At 40.7% G+C, this 21043-nt stretch overlaps 2 protein-coding genes across 6 annotated transcripts; both read right to left on the reverse strand.

Annotated features, from left to right (window-relative positions):
• Positions 1 to 4082: 4082 nt before the first annotated feature.
• Positions 4083 to 10596, reverse strand: LOC144529395 (cytochrome c oxidase subunit 6B1-like). Of its 2 annotated transcripts, XM_078268462.1 has the most exons (5): positions 10516 to 10596; positions 9271 to 9409; positions 8918 to 9041; positions 4827 to 4927; positions 4083 to 4235 (listed from the first exon to the last, which is right to left on the reverse strand). In XM_078268462.1, exons 3-5 carry the CDS (start codon positions 9021 to 9023, stop codon positions 4182 to 4184), a joined length of 261 nt encoding a protein of 86 aa, XP_078124588.1. In that variant the 5' UTR covers positions 9024 to 9041; positions 9271 to 9409; positions 10516 to 10596; the 3' UTR covers positions 4083 to 4181. The 2 variants fall into 2 exon arrangements, with proteins under 2 accessions (XP_078124588.1, XP_078124587.1); XM_078268461.1 differs by lacking the exon at positions 9271 to 9409 and having other exon boundaries at positions 10516 to 10589.
• A 626-nt stretch (positions 10597 to 11222) lies between these two features.
• On the reverse strand, positions 11223 to 20368 carry LOC144529410 (lactose-binding lectin l-2-like). Of its 4 annotated transcripts, XM_078268480.1 has the most exons (7): positions 20112 to 20368; positions 19408 to 19539; positions 18468 to 18557; positions 15562 to 15726; positions 13461 to 13612; positions 12407 to 12531; positions 11223 to 11537 (listed from the first exon to the last, which is right to left on the reverse strand). In XM_078268480.1, exons 1-7 carry the CDS (start codon positions 20203 to 20205, stop codon positions 11387 to 11389), a joined length of 909 nt encoding a protein of 302 aa, XP_078124606.1. In that variant the 5' UTR covers positions 20206 to 20368; the 3' UTR covers positions 11223 to 11386. The 4 variants fall into 4 exon arrangements, with proteins under 4 accessions (XP_078124606.1, XP_078124607.1, XP_078124608.1 ...); XM_078268481.1 differs by lacking the exon at positions 18468 to 18557; XM_078268482.1 differs by lacking the exon at positions 19408 to 19539 and having other exon boundaries at positions 11229 to 11537; positions 20112 to 20365.
• Between the last annotated feature and the right edge of the window lie 675 nt (positions 20369 to 21043).

Below are 21043 nucleotides of genomic sequence, written 5' to 3' on the forward strand. Positions count from 1 at the left end.
AGAGACTTCAGATACAGTATTAGGGGACCACTGAGGCCTATATAAAAGAGACTTCAGATACAGTATTAGGGGACCACTAAGGTCTATATAAAAGCATCCAAAAACAGCATGTCATAGGACCTTTAATTTTCTTCAGCTAATCATATTGAGATCAAGATATCTTTTGCAAGAGAGACCTGTGTACAGAAGGACGAATACATAAAACTAACATAACAGACAAATAAAGGCACATGTACACACTAAGACCCTAGCCAGACATCACAAAAGCACATGCAGCATCAGAGACAATCACAGGTTATCACTAAATAAATAGATTACTAAATAGATATGATATCTACAGTTCCTTTTTAGCAAACCCCAGAGGAAGAGTGTGAACATGTTGCATTCATCTGGTGGCTACCATACGTGCAAAAGAGACAAGTGTGTGTTTTCAGTAGCAAAGAGGCGTCTTGTAGCTGCATCGCATTCTGGTCGATTTTCTGCTACTGCAGTGTTAGAAACGACAGCCTAAGTCTTTCTGAATAATGCGTTCATGATGGAATTGAGTGTTTACTGTGATGTTTTTTGCATTGCTATCAAACTCGATTGCCGCTGTTCAAAATATCTGAAAAAATTATTTTAATCTATGTTTGGAGAAGAAATGCTAGTTTTGAGCCGATATTTCCTTCCAACTTCCAACATTACTTTACTAACCTCGATCCCCATTTTAAAACAAACCTAATCCTAAAGCTAAGTCTTCATCCCAAATGACCTGTTTTCAACAAAAAAGAAAATAAAAATGAAATAAATCTTTTCTGTCTCTTGCTGTGAGGACATTTTTTCCTCCTCATGAATACAAAACAAAAGCCACACACACACACCTCTGTTTCTCACACTCAGTTAGTCGACCGATACTACTGAACACAGACCTACGCACAATATCAAAAAAAAAGAAGCAAGCATGCATACTAAAAAAACAAACATCACAAACATAAAGGCTACAGCCCATGCATGATGTGTCTCCCATGGATACTTAACACATATCTGCAGTGTTCCTGGATGACTCACACTACACAGCTCTGCTTAGACACTCACTTTATATATAGAAACACGCCTTAAACATGCACCACTGCTCCACTGATCTCTGAGTTGTAAAGACCCCACCCCCCCTTTTTAACGTAATTTTGAACGTTATTCTACTGTGCTAACTGTGCTTTTTAACATCATCTTGGACAATCACGATAGGGGGAACACAGAATTATGTAACTAGAAAGACACCAACGATTCTGAGAACTTACAGTACTTTAGTGTCAGAGCCACAGGGCCATTACTACAAAGGTGACGTGGTTTCACAAATGAAATCGGATATGTGAAAAGCAGACATTTCCAAAATGCAGTAGTATCAATAACTTTTGAAAATGAGAGATTCAGTCTATGCGATTTTGACTAATGGCTGACAAGCACTATTTTCTGAAAATGTGCCCTTGGTTGGTCTCAACAGAAACTAAGAAGAAAGAAAATCACTTGCCTGGCCTTCCATCTTCTGATGTCTAGCTGGATGAAATGTCTTTTTCTCCAATTGAAGGATGCAGGAGGAGATCTTCAGGTGGTGGTAAAAAGCTTTGCAGAACCCGCCGGCCGGTGCTATGAGCTGCAGGAAAAGGAACACACGTCTTTAGGCGCTGTCCGTGGTACCAGCCTGTTCTGGCAGGCAGGACACGACCGCTTTCTCGTCCCTTCCCCATCAGTAACCACACACACAGTAATTCACACATGAAGATATACAGTACAGGAAATAAAATGGAGATGAATATTTGTCCGGTAACCTCTTTCTGTCTCTGTGATGTCGGTCAAACTGGAGCTAGCAGTAGACGTTTCACAAAAGAAACCCAAATCCGTGCAAAAGCAGCCCAAACCGGACAATAAAGTGTTACTCACCTGTCGTGTGTACCGACCCGGACAAATATGACCCTCGGTGAGCTGCAGCAGTCGTTTGTTGTTTTTTTTCAGCCGGTGCCTCCCTCCTTTTCTCTTGGAATTCGTCTCATTCGGTTGCTGCGAGGAGAACCGCACGTAGCAGCACGCAGATGTTTCTATTATTTCTTTAAGTCTACTCCATCAACCTATGGAAAACTGGTATGCTGCGATGCCGTGACTTAGCCACGCCCCTCCGCTTCTACGTGCAGAAATCCGTGACTCTTGTGCATCATCACCCCGTCCCGTGAGGAGAGGCGACAATGTCCTATTATGGTGGCAGCCTTTTTTTATTCGGTTACTTCAGCTTAGGGGACGCAAAGCGTGGGCGCATGCGCGGTAGGGTGCTTCCTGAGGGCCGTGAGGGGATCATTATTATGGACCCCTCCCCGCCCCCCTCCGCTCCATCCCTCGTGCTCTGCTGTCCCACTCGCCTTCCCATGATGCCTCTCGCGGGCGACCTTGACAGCAGCTGCTGGGTGACTGATGCTGATGCTGATGCTGCGGATGCTGATGCAACGCGGTCCGTTACTGAGGCAACGTGTCAGATGACGCTCCAGTTGTAGAAATGATTACTTTTTTTAAACCTTTTTTTGTTTTCCTGTATTTGCAGACATTGATAGTTTGTGAACAGCCAGCACACGAGGCAACTGTCCATATGAATGTGAAATGAACCCAGCAATATCAAACGATGCAGTTCTCCCAGTCTTATAGTCTGCTCGTGACACAGAGACTTTAACAAGTCAGCTGATGGTGCATCATGGAAGTTTGTGTAAAAATGATGCATTGAATTTAGCATAATCCAGTTCTGACGGAATGAGTTTGAAAAAAACTCTGTAACGGTTTAGCTCCTTTCGTGCATTAAGTTGTTTTCTAAACAGCTGTTTTCAACGTTAAGATTATTTTTATTTTTAACTTCTGCTTAGATGCTAAACTGCATTTAACTGTCTCAGTACCTACACAATAAAGCTGAGTCTAATCTATTTTATGTTTTTTGTTACAAAGGTGGTGTCCTAGTTTTGGGTTAAGGTTTCAACCTTCTTGACCTCAGCTAGATGCTAGAATGCAATCATTGATTATGTCTCAACCTGTGGAGGTGGGCGGGGCGAAGCCAGATCCAGAATATCTCAATGAGGGAGAAATAATATATGTATGTATGTATGTGTTTGTTCTGAATTTTTATATGGAAAAAACCAAACATGTTAACTAAACATTAATCATGACACAAAATGTGGCTGAAATGGGACACTTTTCCTTCATACAGTACCAGTCCAAAGTTTGGACACTGTGGCCAGGTTGGCTCAGTTGGTAGAGCGGTCACACATATGTAGAGGTTTAACTCCTCAACGCAGCGGCCGCGGGTTCGACTCTGACCTGCGGCCACCTCTCTCCCCTTTCATGTCTTCATCTGTCCTGTGAAAATAAAGGCCTAAAAATGCCCCAAAAAATAATCTTAACAAACGGAGAGTCCAGGGAAGAAGCGTTTTGTGTATTGCACATATTGCGAAGACCTCTGATGCAACTTTGTGATTTTTTTTTTAAGCTACATAAATGAAATTCACTCCATTTACATATTTAATTTCTCCCTTAATGCCCATGTTTGCCATCTTCCATCTCACGTTTGGTATCTAAAAAGCTAAATCTGCCAAACTCTATTCCTCAGATTCTTCACTTTCTTTTTACTCTTCACCAAATTTACATTTACACATTAACATTAAAGAAACAATAAAAAAAACGAAAATAAATTGTGTTGTGGTTTCTCCTTACCTGTCCGCCTCACGAATACCTCTCCTACTTTACTATTTCAGAAATGACATCATTTAGGGTTTATTCAACACTATCCCATACATCTTCATTAGGGTCTTTTATATCGTGGCACTCTGCCAGTGTGATAAAATACATTCATATTTAATATCTTTAAACTCTTGGACCTATTAAGTGTTACACTGCTGTCATGTTGCAAAAGAAAAGCTTCTGAAGATCCATCTCTCGTTTTTAATAAGATTTAATGCACATATTTTAGGCTTCTATTCTTAAATTTTATTATTTTTGGCTGATGTAAAGGGTCTCCACACCAGTTGGAATAGGGAATTAATATCAAATACAAAGCAGCACGACTACAGCAAAGGTTCACAGTAACATTGTATAATTTATTTAGTTGCTTCTGTACAGAAAGAGCAGATGTTTCACATTAGGATACCGAGATAAAGACAGAGGAATGAGGCCGTTCAGATCTTTCCGGGAAAGGTTCCCGCCTCCAACTGCTCGTCCCATTTCTGAACCTGCAGTAGAGAAAGTAAGAGAAATAAATAAAGAGACACTCAAAAAAAAGGACAAAGATATCATGCTTATTTTTAATATTATCTTAACATTTCTAGTTTCTAATATGCAGCTGATAAAATAAAATAAAATAAGAGACACTTGTGTAGTTATGGGTGATGGTTACAGCATTTGTTAAAGCTATAGTGCGTAGTTTCGGTCTCCCCCATGAGGAATTCTAAGTAATGACAGCAGCACTGTTGTTGCATCCACATGATACAAGCCTTCCGTGATCGCGCACCATCCCCCTCCCCTCCTCCATGCAGTTGCTAGTAGCCAAGGAGGACACAGAGGATTAAAAAAACATGATGGACTCTTCAGAAGAGGTCATTATCTTAAAAGTCGCCGGAGGACACAATCTTCTGAGGACACCATTTTGTAAACACAGTCATACTGAGAAACACAGAAAGAGTTGTGTGCAGCGGATAGTCTAACTTAGCTTGGTATCAACTCATTTCGCAATGGCTTGAATGTTATGGACGTTCATGACTATAAAAGACGTACGCACTAAAGCTTTAAAATGGTGAAAACAGTCAATATTTGGTGTTACATACCCAGCTCATGGGGCAGAGGCTCTTGTAGACCCTCTGGTACCAATCACAGGGAGCCGTGTCCTGGTCTTTGGCGGACAGAGCTTTGTTACATCTGTGGAAATCTGCAGAGAACACAGAGCGGAAGAATAACACGTCAGAGCAGGACGTAAACAGCCGGCAGTGATCCGGACGCTTATTTACGAATCCTACTATGGCCACGCCAAGACCCTCCCCTACGAAGCGGCTCGATTGGTTGGGGTTAGGCATTGACCTCGAGTGGTTGAGGTTAGGATAGCCGATTGGTCAGGGGATAGGACCTGAACAAATCGGGTTATGTTACCTTGCGTAAGCAAGGACGCCTGGCCAATAGTAGTGTGTGAATGCTACTGAAGGGCGGGTCTTGGCGTGGCCACAGTAGGATTCGTAAATACGCATCCCGGACAGGGCTGCTAATCAGAGGGAGCCATTAGTCTGACGCAGCTTAAAGTCCGAAGAATCAACACTTTCTATAACTTAAATACAGTTGCCATGACAATTTAATTCCATATGAAATATTCAGTCAGTTGATAAAAAAACAAACACTTTGAGGATAAAATTATTTGAATTAAAGTGCTCATATTATGCTCATTTTCAGGTTCATAATTGTAATTTCAGATTGTACCAGGATAGGTTTACATGGTTTAATTTTCAAAAAACACCATATTTTTGTTGTACTGCTCATTGCTGCAGCACATGCTCAGTAGCTAGGTAAGCTCACAATTGCTAGCTAGCTGTTTCTCCAACTTCGGCCTGTACAAGGCAGGATTAGCCGGGAGACTTCTTCTAAACGAGGACGCACTTCCAACTTTGCGTGGAATACCTGCAGACGAGGGACATGTAAGTAGTTCTTTACAATTTATTTTGTAGATTAGGGTGAATTCGTGTGTGTTGTAGCAGTGTTTTGCCATTGAGAACGAGCTAGCATGCTAGCGGTAGCAAGCTAACGGTTAGCCCCCTAACCCCCTCGTCTCGGCTAGTGACGTAGAAAGCCGTGCAGATGTTGACCAGCCCACCAGGAGACTGAAGGCAGGACACATTCAGAAACTGTATCTCACTCAAAACAGCATGGGTGTTTTTTTTTCAAAGTTTGTATGCGTGTGGAAGCACCAGAGACACAAAATAACACCCCAAATCCCAGAAAAAGTGATTTTTTTCATAATATGGGCACTTTAACAACATACTTTGGGTTGCGATCGTGCCTGTTTGGAATTCAGTTTAGTCTCTATGTCTGTGTAGAGTGTAGTTTCACAAAGCGCTGTCTATAGCTACTTTTACTTTGAAAATCAGCAGGAGAGCATTACAGTAACTGAGTGAATCAAAGAGGCTGACATAATATGGACGATTGTCATGCTGGAAATGAATAGGGCTGTACCGAATTTTTTATTTATTTTTTTTTAAATACATTCAGCTTCTATTGAGGTTTTCGAATGAAGCTTCGAACGTCTGTCACACTTTATGACGTCACCCTGTAAAAAAAGAAAACCTCAAACAAAATCCCTTAAATTTGAAAAAAGTGAGTGGTTTTTTTCAACTCTTACTGTTAGCAAGATTATGCTACAGCAGAAGCAACGCTCCGGAGTTATTGGAAATGTTTGCATCAAAACGATTCGGAAACAATCCTCCGCCACGGGAATCTAATTCTACAAATAGTATATTACTAAAAGTATTAGTGTAGCCTAATCTTTATCTGCAACTGTGCAGAAATAAACATTAAACAGAATGAATAGGGGGAAAAAAGAAGAAGCTGTGCAGCATTCAAAAGTTGATGTAGAATTCAAATATTAACGTTACGAATGAAGCTTCCAACTATTTAGTACAGCCCTAGAAATGAAGCTTAAATACAGCCACTACCCAACATGGCATCATGACTTCGCGTAAACATACACGCCGACTTTCTTAAGCCAAGTGGCGTGCTATCTTTACGCATGATGAGCTATCCGCGTGTATGTGTACGCTCTATACAGCGGACGGCAGTCTGCTACGTCACAGTGTAAACATACACGCCACGTGGCACTTTCTAAAGCCACGTGGCGTGTTATCGCGAGACTACGTCACACGCGGGTTTTTTTTTAGGAAAACAAGAAACGGACAAACGGTTGGGATTAGGAAAAGAAAACCAGGTTGGGTTTAGGAAAAGAAGAAAGCGACGGTTGAGTTTAGGAAATGAACAACGGGGTTGGCTTTAGGAAACGCCACACGTGGGACACGAACCCAGCTCTCCTGGGTGAAGGTCCTGCGTTTTACCCATCCACCAACCCAGCGCGGTCATGTGCCCTTTCATACTACTCCCTACGGCGTCAATTCACACGCAATCGCTAGGTAACGTAAGTCAATGGAGGCCAAACGGCGTTGATAAACGCGCTAAAAAACGAGTATGCGTCTTGATAACTTGTCAGTAATGGCATACGAATTGGCGTGTCATACATACGCCACTTCATAAGATCAGTCTGCACTACCAGATCTTCAAAACAAGAGCTATGCTATGCAATGCTGAACTCCAGACATTTTAACTTGAACAAACGTGAAATGTTTTGGTAGGTGTTCAGCAGGATTTGCAACGGTTGTAAAGTGCTCATATTATGCTTTTTGGCTTTTCCCCTTTCCTTTATAGTGTTATATATCTTTTTGTGTGCATGTTATAGGTTTACAAAGTGAAAAAGCCCAAAGTCCAGCCCAAAGGGACTTACCATCTCCAACAGAAAACACTGTTCACAAACTGCTCCAAACAGCTCTATTGTAGTCCAGCCTTTACTTCAGAGACGAACGTGTGTCACTTTGTAACACACGTTATAATGCTCACCTAGCTGCTAGCGTGGCACTCCCTCATACTCTGCAACTGACTAGCTAGCAGTTCTTACTGCACATGTGCAACTCCCAACAAAGATGGAACAGAAGTGAGATGTCTCACTCTGTAGCTAAAACAGAGAGCTCAACACACAGGGTGAAAAGAGGAGCTGCAGCAATGCGCAGTATAACAAAAATATGTTTATTGAAAATTAAACCATGTAAACCTATTCTGGTACAACCTCTAAATACAATTATGAACCTGAAAATGAGCATAATATGAGCACTTAAAAAAAAAGAAAAAGAAAAAAAAAAAGAGATTATTCTGCAGGGAATACAAGGTATAACATTTTATCAAATGAATTTTGGACTAAGACAAAATATCTGGGTCCCTATGAAGTGTCAGCCCTTATTATCTCTTAGGAAGTCCAGTGGGATGATATTAATACATGTGTCAGAGAATCAAGATGAGGAAAAAAAAAGCAAGCGAGTAAAAATGTAAACTTTTTTTCTGTTTGACTGCTTCTGTTTACATGTAGGGACCCTCATTATGCTACCGTGGAAGTGTGGTGCTACTTTGAGCCTTGTTAGTGGTGTAGAAATAGCAATTTATTTTTACTTTACCCGTGCCCCGACAACTAGCGTTATAAGCTAATTAGCGGTTTGCGTTAAAACTGGTCACATTCGATTAGCATGAAAACATATCCCAGAGAACGGTCGACTCGGTACACGTGTTATTAACCCCTAGGTTCATTTTGCGGCGGAATTGTCCTTTAAGCTGTTGATTATTTTCTCGATTAAGCGATTAGTTGTTTGATCTATAAAATGTCAGAAAATTGTGAAAAATGTTTTTTTTTCTTTACATAACTCAAAAGCTATTCAGTTTACTGTTACAGAAGAGTGAAGAAACTAGAAAATATTCACATTTAAGGAGCTGGAATCAGAGAATTTCTAAAATGACTCAAACCGATTATCAAAATAGTGCTCGATGATGTTTTAAGCCCCCAACGTCGACTTCAAGGCACCTAACCATTGCCTAATCCTAGTGCCTAAGCCAGCGCTGCCTGGAAGACAACACTGGGGGCTTAAAACACCCAAAATAGTTGCAGATTAATTTAATAGTTGACAACTAATCGATTCATCTTTGCAGCTCTTGACACAAGAAAACATGCAGATACTGTAACATTCTACACGAGTAGACTCAAGAAACCTGAAGAAATACGACCTGAGGGATCACATCAATCTTTAACAGAGCTAAGACGGGGAAGTTGTCGGGTTGTCTTGTTTACCCAGATAGTTCTGGAAACAGTTGCGGGTCTGGTTGGTGTTGGGGAAGCGGGCGTCGAATGGAGCCGTCCTGTAGTTCTTGATCTTCTCATTGATCTGGTCAGACATCTTCAAGCTGCTGGATTTCTGCAGAGGACCAATCCAATCCCAAAATGTATTTATGGAACACATTTAAAAACAACAACAGTTGACCAAAGTGCTGTACAATCAGAAAAACATAGAAAGAACACAATGAACACAAAACAACAAAAGCAGTTTAACAGCAAAAATGATAGTAATATCAAAAGGCAACTATTGTAATGTGTTAAAACCCTGAGAATAAAAATGTGTTTTTAGACAGGATTTAAAAACAGACAGTGTAGGAGCCAGCCTGATATGTAGAGGCAATTCATTCCAGAGGTTTAGAGGCTACTACTGCAAAGGCGCGGTCTCCCTTGTTCTTCAACCTTGTTCTTGGGACCACAAGGAGCGACTGGTCAGCTGACCTGAGTGACCTTAGAGGGGGACATATGGTTTCAATAGGTCGGAGAGATAGGTTGGAGCTAGCCCAGTGAGTGCTTTGTACGTAAACAATGCTATCTTGAAATCAATTCTACAGGGAGCCAGTGAAGGAAGGCCAGTATGGGGGTGACGTGTGATCTCGCCTATGTGCTCCTGTTAAAAGATGAGCTGCAGACCAACAGCACGGTTCAAAATGTACTTTTTTTTTCGTCCACCAGCCAAATGGCTAGTACATGTTTAAATTCTACCAGCCACTCAATAGATTGCCATTGTCTTTTAGGCTGGTGAGTGAAGCAAATCTACCAGCCACTTGCATATGTTACCAGCATTTGGCTGGTGGATGGTGCTAATTTTGAACCCTGACTAACAGGGTTGTAAGCCACTGAGATCATAATGACACAGTAGAAAGACAGTGGACCACATTTATTAGACATAACCATACAGTCTACGGACATAAAGACAGTGAGTCTGCAGAACAAGAGAGGGAGGGGGCATGTTTTTCCCCAAAACACACTGTCAAGGGCAGAGGATAGCACTGAGCACCAATTGGTAAACTTTATCATTTGCTCATTTTAAGCACGTCTTGGTTAAAACTGTGTCGGGTGCCGAATTTACCAGATGACTCTACTGACTAGTAAGATACCTTTAATTGTGCTCTACGAGGTATGTATTTAGCACAAACGCAGGAAATATTAAAAAAACACTGGAAAAACAAATGGAGTTCCAATGCATTGTGAAGCATGTTTGGCTAACGTTAGCTTTGAGTCTGTAATTATTCAGTGACAGCGACTGTTTAAGCTAACAATTAGCTTGTGAATAATAACCTTAATGCTGGTTCAGAAATACCTAGTATTAAAAATAACAACACGCGTTACAATGTTAAGCCTGTTCACTGACGTTAACCTTTAGAGATAAATATAGGCAAATTAACGTTAAGCCTGGTCAGGTGTCACTGAACGTTTGCTCATAATTTACTGGACGCCTTTTTACATTCAACCTGTTTGCCAGAGATAAACACACAAATAAATACTCTCAAAACAAAAACTAACAACGTACTGATGGAGCAGAAAGCATGTCATTCTTAAGAAAAACTGTTCACCTTTCACAGAGAAATTCCGCTATGATGTTATTGCCCAGTGTCCTTTAGTCTGAAGGACTGCTCACTCGTAGGGCATGCCGGGAAACATGAATGACGCTTGAAGTAATGTTTGTTATGAAAACACCGCCCCCTGGTGGACACTTTGAGGAGGTACAATTGGAAACAGCAGCCAAGGATGATGCGGTACAGACAGTATAGACAGGACAACTTGTTGACAAGATATTCTAACGATGAGGATCATAATCGTGATGGTGAATGTGGCCCAAAGCAAATTAATCTGACAGAAAATCTTAATGCAAGGTCCACTAAACTATTGACTGTAAAAAGCTAGTAAGTGGGCCTAGTGTTGACATTATTATATGTTTTTTATTTTCTTGTATAATCAAGATACTTGTCATATGTAATGTCATACATCACCTCAACACTTATATTGCCTATATATCATTATTTACATTTGTTGGCAATCCCATTGAAAAGAAAACTAAAAAGAAAAAAAAATCTGGTTTATCTGGTTGTCCAATACTATTATTGTTACAGTTTCTTTTTAAAATGCAAAATGGTCATTTTAATTTAGGACTTGTGGAAAGCCAAATTTCCAGAAGGATTAATTAAATATTAATAACCCTCGGTGGAGTTTGAATAAGGATCAGCGAAGTTGGATTCTTAAAAGAAATATCAAAACAACAAAAGTAAAATGAAAAAAATATATAAAAATGAATAAACAAATACATAAAACAAAAAAGACTAATGAGTTGTGTATTTTATTATTGTTATAATTATTAGAACAGCTCATACGTTTAAATCAACGGCACATATAGGCTTAATGTTATATCAGTTCCTCTCCTCTCCTCGTGTTTCCTCTCCTCTCCTCTCACTGTAGAGTAGCTCGTCTCCTCTCACAGATCCTCCTCAGCAGGTTGGAGCATCTGTAGGTGTACCAGCTCTTCCTGTAGTTGTCTCTGGGTGTGAGCCGACCACACAGCGCCCTGCTGTCTGTTTTATCGGGCTCACGCTCCCAAAACCTGCAGGGAGACGCACGCAGAGAGGAAAAACAAAAACAAAACAAAACACACGGTTTACTGTAATCTGTTACCATGGCAACCGCTACTCCTCCATATGAAAATGCATCATGAAATTAAAACAGCTGCCCCCCCTCTTTCAACCCTCTCCCGGTTCAGGCAAATGCAATCACAGCATTATGCAAAGTGAGAGGATGCTGTCGGTCTAAATTCATGATTAAAATAGAAGACAACAGTCAAGCCAGTTAACCAAAAATAAAAGCTATAAGCTGCCTTTTAAATTGCATTCAATTACATTTTATTCAGTGTCAAATCATAACAGACGTTATCTCAGGATACTTTACAGATAAAGTAGGTCTATTATTTACTACCAAGTAGCCTAAATAATATCAAAACAAATATACTGATCAAAAATCCCATAAAATATGTGCTACTGGGTTGTTTCTTATTAAAAGACATTTTTCTTGCTGTTGCATCTTATTTCCACATCTTCGTTGTGTTTTTTTTTTTTTTTCCTTCAATGTCTGCAAATTCGGAAACTCTGCTTTCAGTTCTTATTTAAAAATATATTTTTATATGCAAGTCATGAGGAAGGTCTGCCGTACTATACAGACTGAGTAGATTTAACTTAGAAGCCTCTTTTGTGTATATACTTTAGCCTATGTTTCGAAATACTTCACTCAGGGTATCATAAACATTTGAATATCTTCACATGGAGTGGCTCATCTCGCATGTGACTCTCAAGCTACAGGAATGGAAATCAGTTTCTGGTAGTTCGCCACCTCAGGAACCCCGTTCGTCCCTGTACAACCCTCCTCCCCCTCCTCTTCCTCCTCCTCCTCCTCCTCCTCCTCCCGCCTGGCATCACTCACCCTAGTCCCTTCTCCACTGGGGAGCCGTTACTCCACTGCCAGCCCCCACCATCACCACTGATCCTCAGGCCCAGCCAGTACGAGTCTCCCTGGCTCAGACTCTGGGCCGTTTTCCACAGAAACAACTGAGAAAAAAATAGGGTGGAAGGGGTAGAAGTGAAGATGAGAGACAGATGATGAGACGACTAAGGAGCCATTAAGTACAGTTTTAATCAGTGCACCGGGAGAGTGTTGCTGCATGTTTCTCTCTCTCAGAGCAATAAAGATCCACACGTCTTATATTTTGCTTGAGCACACAGAAGACAACATCTAAATTCAACGTTTTTTAAGCCAAGGGTCCCTGAACTGAAAGAGAGACAGAAATGTCTTACAGTTTTTCTGAATTGCTAAAACACTAAACCCCATTCTCTGAACCAAATGCTCAACGGCCTAAACCCATTTTAAAAACATTTTTGCATTTACATTTTGCAAGACATTACAGAGGAATACAGTGAATATTAATTACATGAACATGAACCTTCCCCAGTTGATTACTTACATTAAGACATCTTTTTGAATTACAAGTTTTTTTGAAATTTGCAAATGAGGCATTATCTAATGGGGGAATTTAGGAGAATTTTACAGGCGAGTAAAGTGTAGTAAAATAAACATCTACATGTGTATTTTTACTCCCCCCAATAGTCTGAAAGAAGTCATAATATGGAAGCAATATAGCCCAACAACTCAAAATTGAAAAATGATGGTTTTGCCTGTAGTGTCTCATAAGTGTCAATCATAAATTGAGGTGATCAGTGACACATGAATGCATTTAAAATCATTTTGTAAACTGCTAGACTGTGTGTTTCAGCAAGATTTCTGCTCATGTTCAAAATATTCTCCATGTTCAAAAACATATCCCATATTCTATATTTTACAACATTTTCAACAAATTTGCTTTTAAAAAGTGATGTTGTCCTCATGTCCTCAGTGTAGGCAGTGTGAATGACACCTATGGACGGAGCAGAAACAGTCTGTCTGTCTGTCTGTCTGTCTGTCTGTCTGTCTGTGTGTTTACCTGTTCTTCCTCTGTCCCGACTGTGGCCACAGCGCCACCCAGTGCCATGCAGCGGTACTGGCTGCTGATCCAGTCGGCCCTGTCCTGACTGAACAGGAAACATTTCTCTCCCTGAAGCGTCCAGCCGGCTGGACATTGTCTGCACTTTCTCTCTGGGTGGAAAAAAAAAAATAGAAAAGAAAGAGGACGCATGCAACGACTTATCCTTTGATTGTGTTTTAATCTCCTTCAAGCTGCAAATGACCTTTTCACAACAGAAATGTCAAGACTGGGTACATTTCCAGCTGTGAAAACATCCTCATGTTGTTTGGTGCCCTTTCATGCATGAATTACAAAGTAAAGCACTTGTTTTAATTCAAAAGTGTCAAAAGAGTCAGAAGAGAGAGATATATATATATATATATATATATATATATATATATATATATATATATATATATATATATATATATATATATAAATAAATAAAAACAAGACTAAAATCATGTCCAAATGTTTTCCACTGAGTTTGAACAAGTTTATTAAATTGTGTTTGAGGGGAATAATAAACTGCTGTACATTAGGCAGAATTGCAACAATCTTGCAAAATGTTGTCTAATGTATGTAGTTTACAAAAAGGTATTTCAGGGATGAATTGAAAAATATTTTGCTCAATGCAATGAATGCTTGATGTCCACTACAGTGGACGGTTATAGTTCCAGGTACAGAAACAAAAGCAGACAGAATTTGTGTTATCTGATTCCAATATGAAACACGGTCGTGCTTGAGCCGTTTGTGGTTTGTGTACTTTTGCAAATCACTATGCAAATCAGAGCTGCTGTCTCAAACGGTTTTTCTGCAAATACACTCCTCGTGTTCAGTCAACATTGACCAAAAACACCAAACTTTCAGTTGTGGACATCTTGGTACTTTTACAGAACTTTCTCTTTCTTTCTTTGATGCAGTATAAAAGAGCTAAACCAAGTAGTTCATGAGGTAAAGCAGATGTGATCAATTGTCGGTTAGTTCCGCATTGCCAGGCCTATCACCACAGCACTGTGGAGTAAGGTCTGGTTACACCACAGATACATTCTGGGATAGGAGAAAAAAAACGCTCTGGGTTGTTTGCATTTCTTTAAACCAATCACAATCGTCTTGGGCTCTGCAAAATAGTCTCGGGAAGGAAGTTGTTTTGGTAGAACATTTGCACCCCGCAAAATAAATTTGCCACATACAATATTAAGTGAAGTTAACTGTTCACGCAATACAGTAATGTGAGCTATTTCAGTTAGCTGCATACATGGTTAAACTTCATTTGCTCTTACCAGTGTATCGCTGTGTGTACTTTGTCCACAGGACCCAAAACGTCCCAGTTAGATAGTAAATGCTGTAAACATATTCTTTGTAAATCTTTCCAATAAGTCCTTAAAAGAACCAAGCAGGCCTGCCTTGTTGTACAATCCAACTTTTCTTCAAAACTTGCCATTTTCAGCGTGTAGCTTGCTAGCTCGAAGGTTGTTGTTGTTTCCCGAAGCAAATGGATTTTGAGAACGGCAACACACAGAGAGCGGAAGGTGAGGTATTTAGTGTTTTACGCCCCCAACGTCGTCTTCCAGGCAGTGCTGGTGCTGTTTCCCCTTAAGTAGATTGCAAACACCTGAGCAAGGAGCAGTAAACTCACAGGTAACAAATGCAAAGTATGACCACTAGTAGGCTCCATATATTTTGTAGAAATATCTAGTGGTCATACTTTGCATTTGTTACCTGTGAGTTTACAGACTCCTTGCTTTTTGGGACGTTTGTGTTCACTTCCAAGGAGCACCTTCATTATTTGTTTGAACTTCTGAGCACTCTGGACCTTTTCTCTTCTAACACAATTTTTTGTGCAAAATTGCATTGTATTTGCAGATCTTTTAATCATGTACAGGTATGTTAAATTTTTTTAAACCCCCTTATTTATTCAATGGAGTTTCCCTGTGATGGCCCCTAATGACAATCTGCATCCCCTTTGAAGAACTGAGGACTGGACAGCTTTACTTTACATAAATGTCCTCACTCCCGAGGTCTAAATCTTGGCTTCTCATCAACCCTGACCCAAAGAGTCCACCCACACAGCACTTACCACCGGTGGTGGTGTTGCTGACTGGGCAGTACTGGTTCAGAGCTGGATACTGGGAGAACAGGAGGCGATATGACTGGTTGAGCTTCTCCAGTCTGTGGGTCACATCTCTCAGTTTGCTTTCCTGCAGGGTAGACTGTGACTGTGACACCAAGGTGATCTGAACCACTGTGATATCAAACACACACACACACACACACACACACACACCAGAAAGACGGAAAATTACATAACCAATGTCCCATTACCTGTTACCATGGATACAGGATAATAAAGGATGTGTCGGGGAGAAAAAAACTCAGAGGTAAAAAAAAAATAATAAAAAGAGGACACCATTCAGAAGAATTATAAAGAGTTAATCTCTGTAAACCTTCAAATGAAGACATTCAGGCTAAAATAAGACGTGAAAGGAGTGACGTCTTCATTTTTTGGCAAAATGTCAGCTGCTGGAACGACTGTAAAGAATATTCTGAATTTCTTAAAGCAAAGATGATAAAAATTATCCGCTTATGACTGCTGTGAAGTTTTAGCCTTTTAAAATATAAACAGTATATCCGCACTATGTTCCTACTAAAAATATTGTCTGGTTAGTCAAAGCCTGATATATCTTCTGTGCCATAGAGCACCATTGTTGTCTTAAAAAACATCAATGAGCCACACTGTTGCATTGGGCAGGGGTGGAGCCAGATGTTGGAAACATTCGGGGCTCAGCCCAAACCTAGGGGGCAATGCTCCCTGCAGGGGAGATTTCTTCCCCTCCATTTACGGCAGCTATATGCATCTTTCTTTATGTGTCTTTCAAGCCATTTTATAAATAATCATTTGGGAAAAACATCATAGTTGCCAAGGAAAAAAAACATCCTGTAGAGCCTACATCCTATTTGGTATCTAATTGTTCTCTAACTGTCTTCACCATTCTGAAACCAGAACACAACACATGTTGAGGATGACTCATTTTCACTCCTGCGACCTTAAAAGAGACAAAATTGTCTGATATTACTATCTTTAAAGCCCCTGACACACCAACCTGACGGCTGACTGTCGGCAGAAAAGGCAGTCGGACTGATCAGTCGGCTCCCCGAGGTCCAAAAAGTGCCTTGGAACACACCGAAGCGACGCCGTCTTGAGTGTACGTTCTGCGCGTGTGCGAGACGTTAATACAAAAAATTTAAACCGGAAATGACTATGCATCACGTGGGTCTGGCTTCTCCAGCCGATAGTAATGACGGCTTGTTTGAAATACTTCTCGTATTTCACTAAAATAGTTCACTGAAACTTGTTTCTGAAAACATTTTAAGCGAGAGAAGGCCATGCAGTTGCTGAATCTGTCTTCATTTCAGATCGACAAAGGTCAGTTGAAAAGATTTTCGTCAGATTTGAGTCACGAGTCCGACTGCCCGCCCTCCGACCCAGCAAGTCAGGTCGGCCAAAATGAAGTGATGAAGCTCCTCTGACGGACGACGGCACAGAACACACCGAACAGACTAGAGTCACTGACCTCGCCAGACTGTCCGACGGCCGATTATCGGGTTGGTGTGTCAGGGCCATGAGGCTACATAACATAGGTAAGGGTAGGAATTTGGCGTAAACAGCATTACTAATTTTGAAACATATTTTTGTTATACTATGCTGGAGTAGAGGTCACAGAATGAAGGGTAATATTTCCCCAGGGATAGCGCTTTTTTCTATTCCATTGATTTTCCGGTTCAGTCAGAGAGACTGAGGAGAAATGACACAAAGTGGAAGTTTTAAAAAAAATTATTTTCCTTCAGTACTCCGTCTGGGTTTGCGGTATATTCTTGGTTTTTCACCGACCAAATATTTGACGGTCCAATCAGCGAACGGAGGGAATGGCTGAGAACGATGACGTTGAGGTCGTGACGTGCGCTAGTTTGAGTTGTAGTTCCGTAATGGCGGCGGAGAAAGATGCGTTTCGTATGTCCAGAAGTTAAAGCTCGAGCAAGAACAATCTTTGCTGAGTTTTGTTGGTGGCCCTCCTCCCCACGGGGTTTGGGAAAAGTTTGATTTTCCAGCTCGCTCTGTTAGTGGTGAAGGAGTTGGCTAAGGCTAACGCTAGCGATGCTAAGCCGATAGTTGTTGTTGTCTCCCCCCTTGTTAGCCTGGTCCTACCAGACAGTACATAGGAGGGCGGAGCCAGGCTACCAGAGTGGCTCTGGGCAGATCCAATAGTTTTAAACTTCAACAGAGTACCTGCCTTCAAGGAAGTTAACACTTGTCAATGGAGAGTGGTCAGACTCTCTGTACAAATGAAATGTACCAGTCTGGTAGGACCAGGCTAACATACACCATCCTGCTGCCACAAATACTCACTACAGCACCAAATGTGCATAAATATAGTCACCAACAAATGCACTATTTCCTCCGGTTTAAGTGACTTAAACCTAAAACCCACAGTAATCAGCTGTTTTAGGAAATAATACATATTTGTGAGCCTTTTTTTTTTTTAAAGATTTACACCTTTAGTAGGAACTAATGGGCTTGGAGCTGAGAGCAGCGGATGAGAAGTCACAAAGTATGGAGAGACGGACTAACACAATGTCGGTTTTGGTCTTTTCATTGGATTTATTGACAAGACAAATATAGAAAAATATCAGCCCTATCCTAAATTAATCGTCATTGTAATGTTGGCTACATCCATTTCGGAATTATACATTATTCACTGTAAATTATGTACAATCTTGTGTTTTATTTATTAAATTATTCTGTAGCCTATATTTTACTTTTTGTACGGTGTATACATTTTTAAGTACAGTTTACAGACTTTACATGTAATGAAATCGGCCTTGCCTTGAAATCCTTGTACCAAAAATGGTATTACAAAAAATACAATTAAAAACTTTCCACTGATGGGTTAATATTAAAAAGTGAAACTGTCAGGAAGTACTCACAGCAGAGAGTCTGGAGCAGAGTGACGATGATGAGCAGAAAGCAGAGGAGAGAGAAGTAATGAGCAAGCTGTCTGTACTGACCCAGCCAGCCTGAGAGACAACAACAAAACAACACGTCACATAGACTGTAGTCTTACATTGCCAGAACTTTCTCCCCAGCGCTGCGGAGGAGGGTCTGGCTAGTCCAAACAGCAGGTGCGTGGGATTTCCCCCTTTCTGGTCCACACATCCCTTCCTCTGCTGAATTAGTTTTATTCCCGGTGGGGACAAACTGTATCACCCCCTCAAAGGGATCAATGCTACTTCACCAACAGACCATTATATACCTAAAATAGAAGTTTAAACTAAGTAAATCGCTGTAACGTGAACAGTCTATAATGCCATAGAACAATAAAATCTGAGTTGTATCTAGGCTACCTGCGGCAGTTGTTTAGCTGTTTAGACTGTGAGCCAGCCACAGGCACCACCAGATGACGGTCCTTCCAGGGGCCGTGGTAGTGGAGTTTAGCCAGAAAAAGTGAGCGTCATGCTGCGGTGACAGTTAAGTTTAGGCACCAAAACCACTAGTTAAGTTTAGGAAAAAGATCTGTGTTTTCCACTGAATATTGAAGTGCATATTTAAGTGTTTGGCATGCTTGGTCATTTATTATTATTGCAAAGGATTCTTTCATGTTTGGATGTTTGGACATTCTTGCATGTTTTTGTTTTGTTGTGCATGATCAAACACCCCCCCCCCCCCCCTTCTCCTGCCCCCTTTTTCCACAAATCGCACCCTGGATAGCACTTTTTGCATTCGCCTGTACTGCCTATTCCACGGATCAGTAGACTACATTATATTGAAAAGTGATTCTTATACATATATAGAATCCTATTGATAAGCTTGTTGCATGAGATTCTGCAGGTGTACCTAAATACGCAGGCAGATTGTATTTTTTTTTACCTCTAATGGCATCCGGCCACGCTGATAGTTTCAGTTCTATTTGCTGAAGTGCTGAGTAGGTTGCTGCCGAGACTGCGGCGGCCCCTGTGCAGCGAGGTTTGTAGATTATTGTAAGAAACTTGGATATTGTTTCTGGAAAGAAACATTCATATTTAGTTTCCAAATGTCATTTTGATGCTTTAAACTTTAATTCTAAGTGGATTGGCACTTCACAAAACTGCAGCAGATGAAGCTGAAACTATCTGCATGGCCAGACATCACTATTTTGTATTGTTAGCTGTTAATATGTTATAGCTATTATTGTTTTTGGAAGAGAACCAATTAAACTAATCATTGCATCCTCAAAGCAGAAAGAGCAGCACATTAATAACTCATCAGCTAAACTAATAATGAGTTACACTCAACATTATTCTTCTAAAACCCACTTGACACAGTCCACGCAGGTAATTGATTTGAAAGTAAAACAGCATAAAATATAAAACAAAATTGCATGCACTTCTAAAATCCACTTAATGCCCTTGTTCTCTGTGTAAAGTAAAAAGCCTTTCATTTGATGTATTGATATCACAACTTTCTACAGGAAATGTTAATGTTGTATTAATTAATGTTAAAATGTATCTTAAAATGATAAACATTTGATGTTTAAATGCATACGTACATGTGGCTACAGCAAGAAACATTTGCAAAAAAGAAAAAGAAATTACTTTTGTCTGTAGATGTTTCCTGTTGTTCTTCCTCCAGCAGAACCGATCCATTGTTCACTCCCATGGTTTCACCAGACAGAGCTCCAGCAGGCATGAAGGTTTTATTTTAGTAATCGTATTAATGCATATTAGCTCTGTGGTAGCTGTTTTTCTTATAGTGTTTTAATACCTAAAATCTTCGTTTCCCCAAAGCAGGAACACAAGAACAGCCCAGTGTTCCTAATGTAGAATTATACAGTATATCTAATATGAAAATACTGGCTCCTCTGCAGCCGTATGCAAAGCAGAGCTGGGTCTGATAACCAAACAAGCTCAAAGAGTTCAGCAGCTGATAAACAGCTGTAACGACCATGGAAGTCAATCAATGTAATACAGAGACATTCACACCTTAACTACCTGTCGCAGAGCTGCCCTTTTTTGGGGTTTTTAATCATGGCTGGATCAACCAGACCTGCTATTTGAAATGCATCACAAGACAATGTCTGTGAAGGTTCTCAGTCATCCATGTCATGGTAGTTCTCTGTGGTAAGCAAAGGCAACTGGTCTTTCAGAAATTCTTGAAGACGCAGTCCTGAGCTCCCTCCCAAGCCAGCTCAAAAGACATCCACACCTTGACTCAGGTGACTCACATGACAACCAGGTGGGTCAACGATCCACCTTTGACACCATTGACTCCCATGTGACTCCCAACGGCTCCCCACGACTCCCATGTGAGACCACCTTGAATGGATATGCCAATAACTCCCATGTTACTCCCATGTGACTTCCAACGACCCAACGGCTCCCAGTGACTCCCATGTGACACCACCTTGACCCGATGTGCCAACGACTCCCATGTGACTCCCAACGACCCAACGGCTCCCAACGACTCCCTATGACCAGTGTTGGGCAAGTTACTTCCAAAATGTAATTATAGATTACTAGTTAATGTC

Source organism: Sander vitreus, chromosome 14, assembly GCF_031162955.1.
Source record: "Sander vitreus isolate 19-12246 chromosome 14, sanVit1, whole genome shotgun sequence".
NCBI lineage: Eukaryota > Metazoa > Chordata > Actinopteri > Perciformes > Percidae > Sander > Sander vitreus.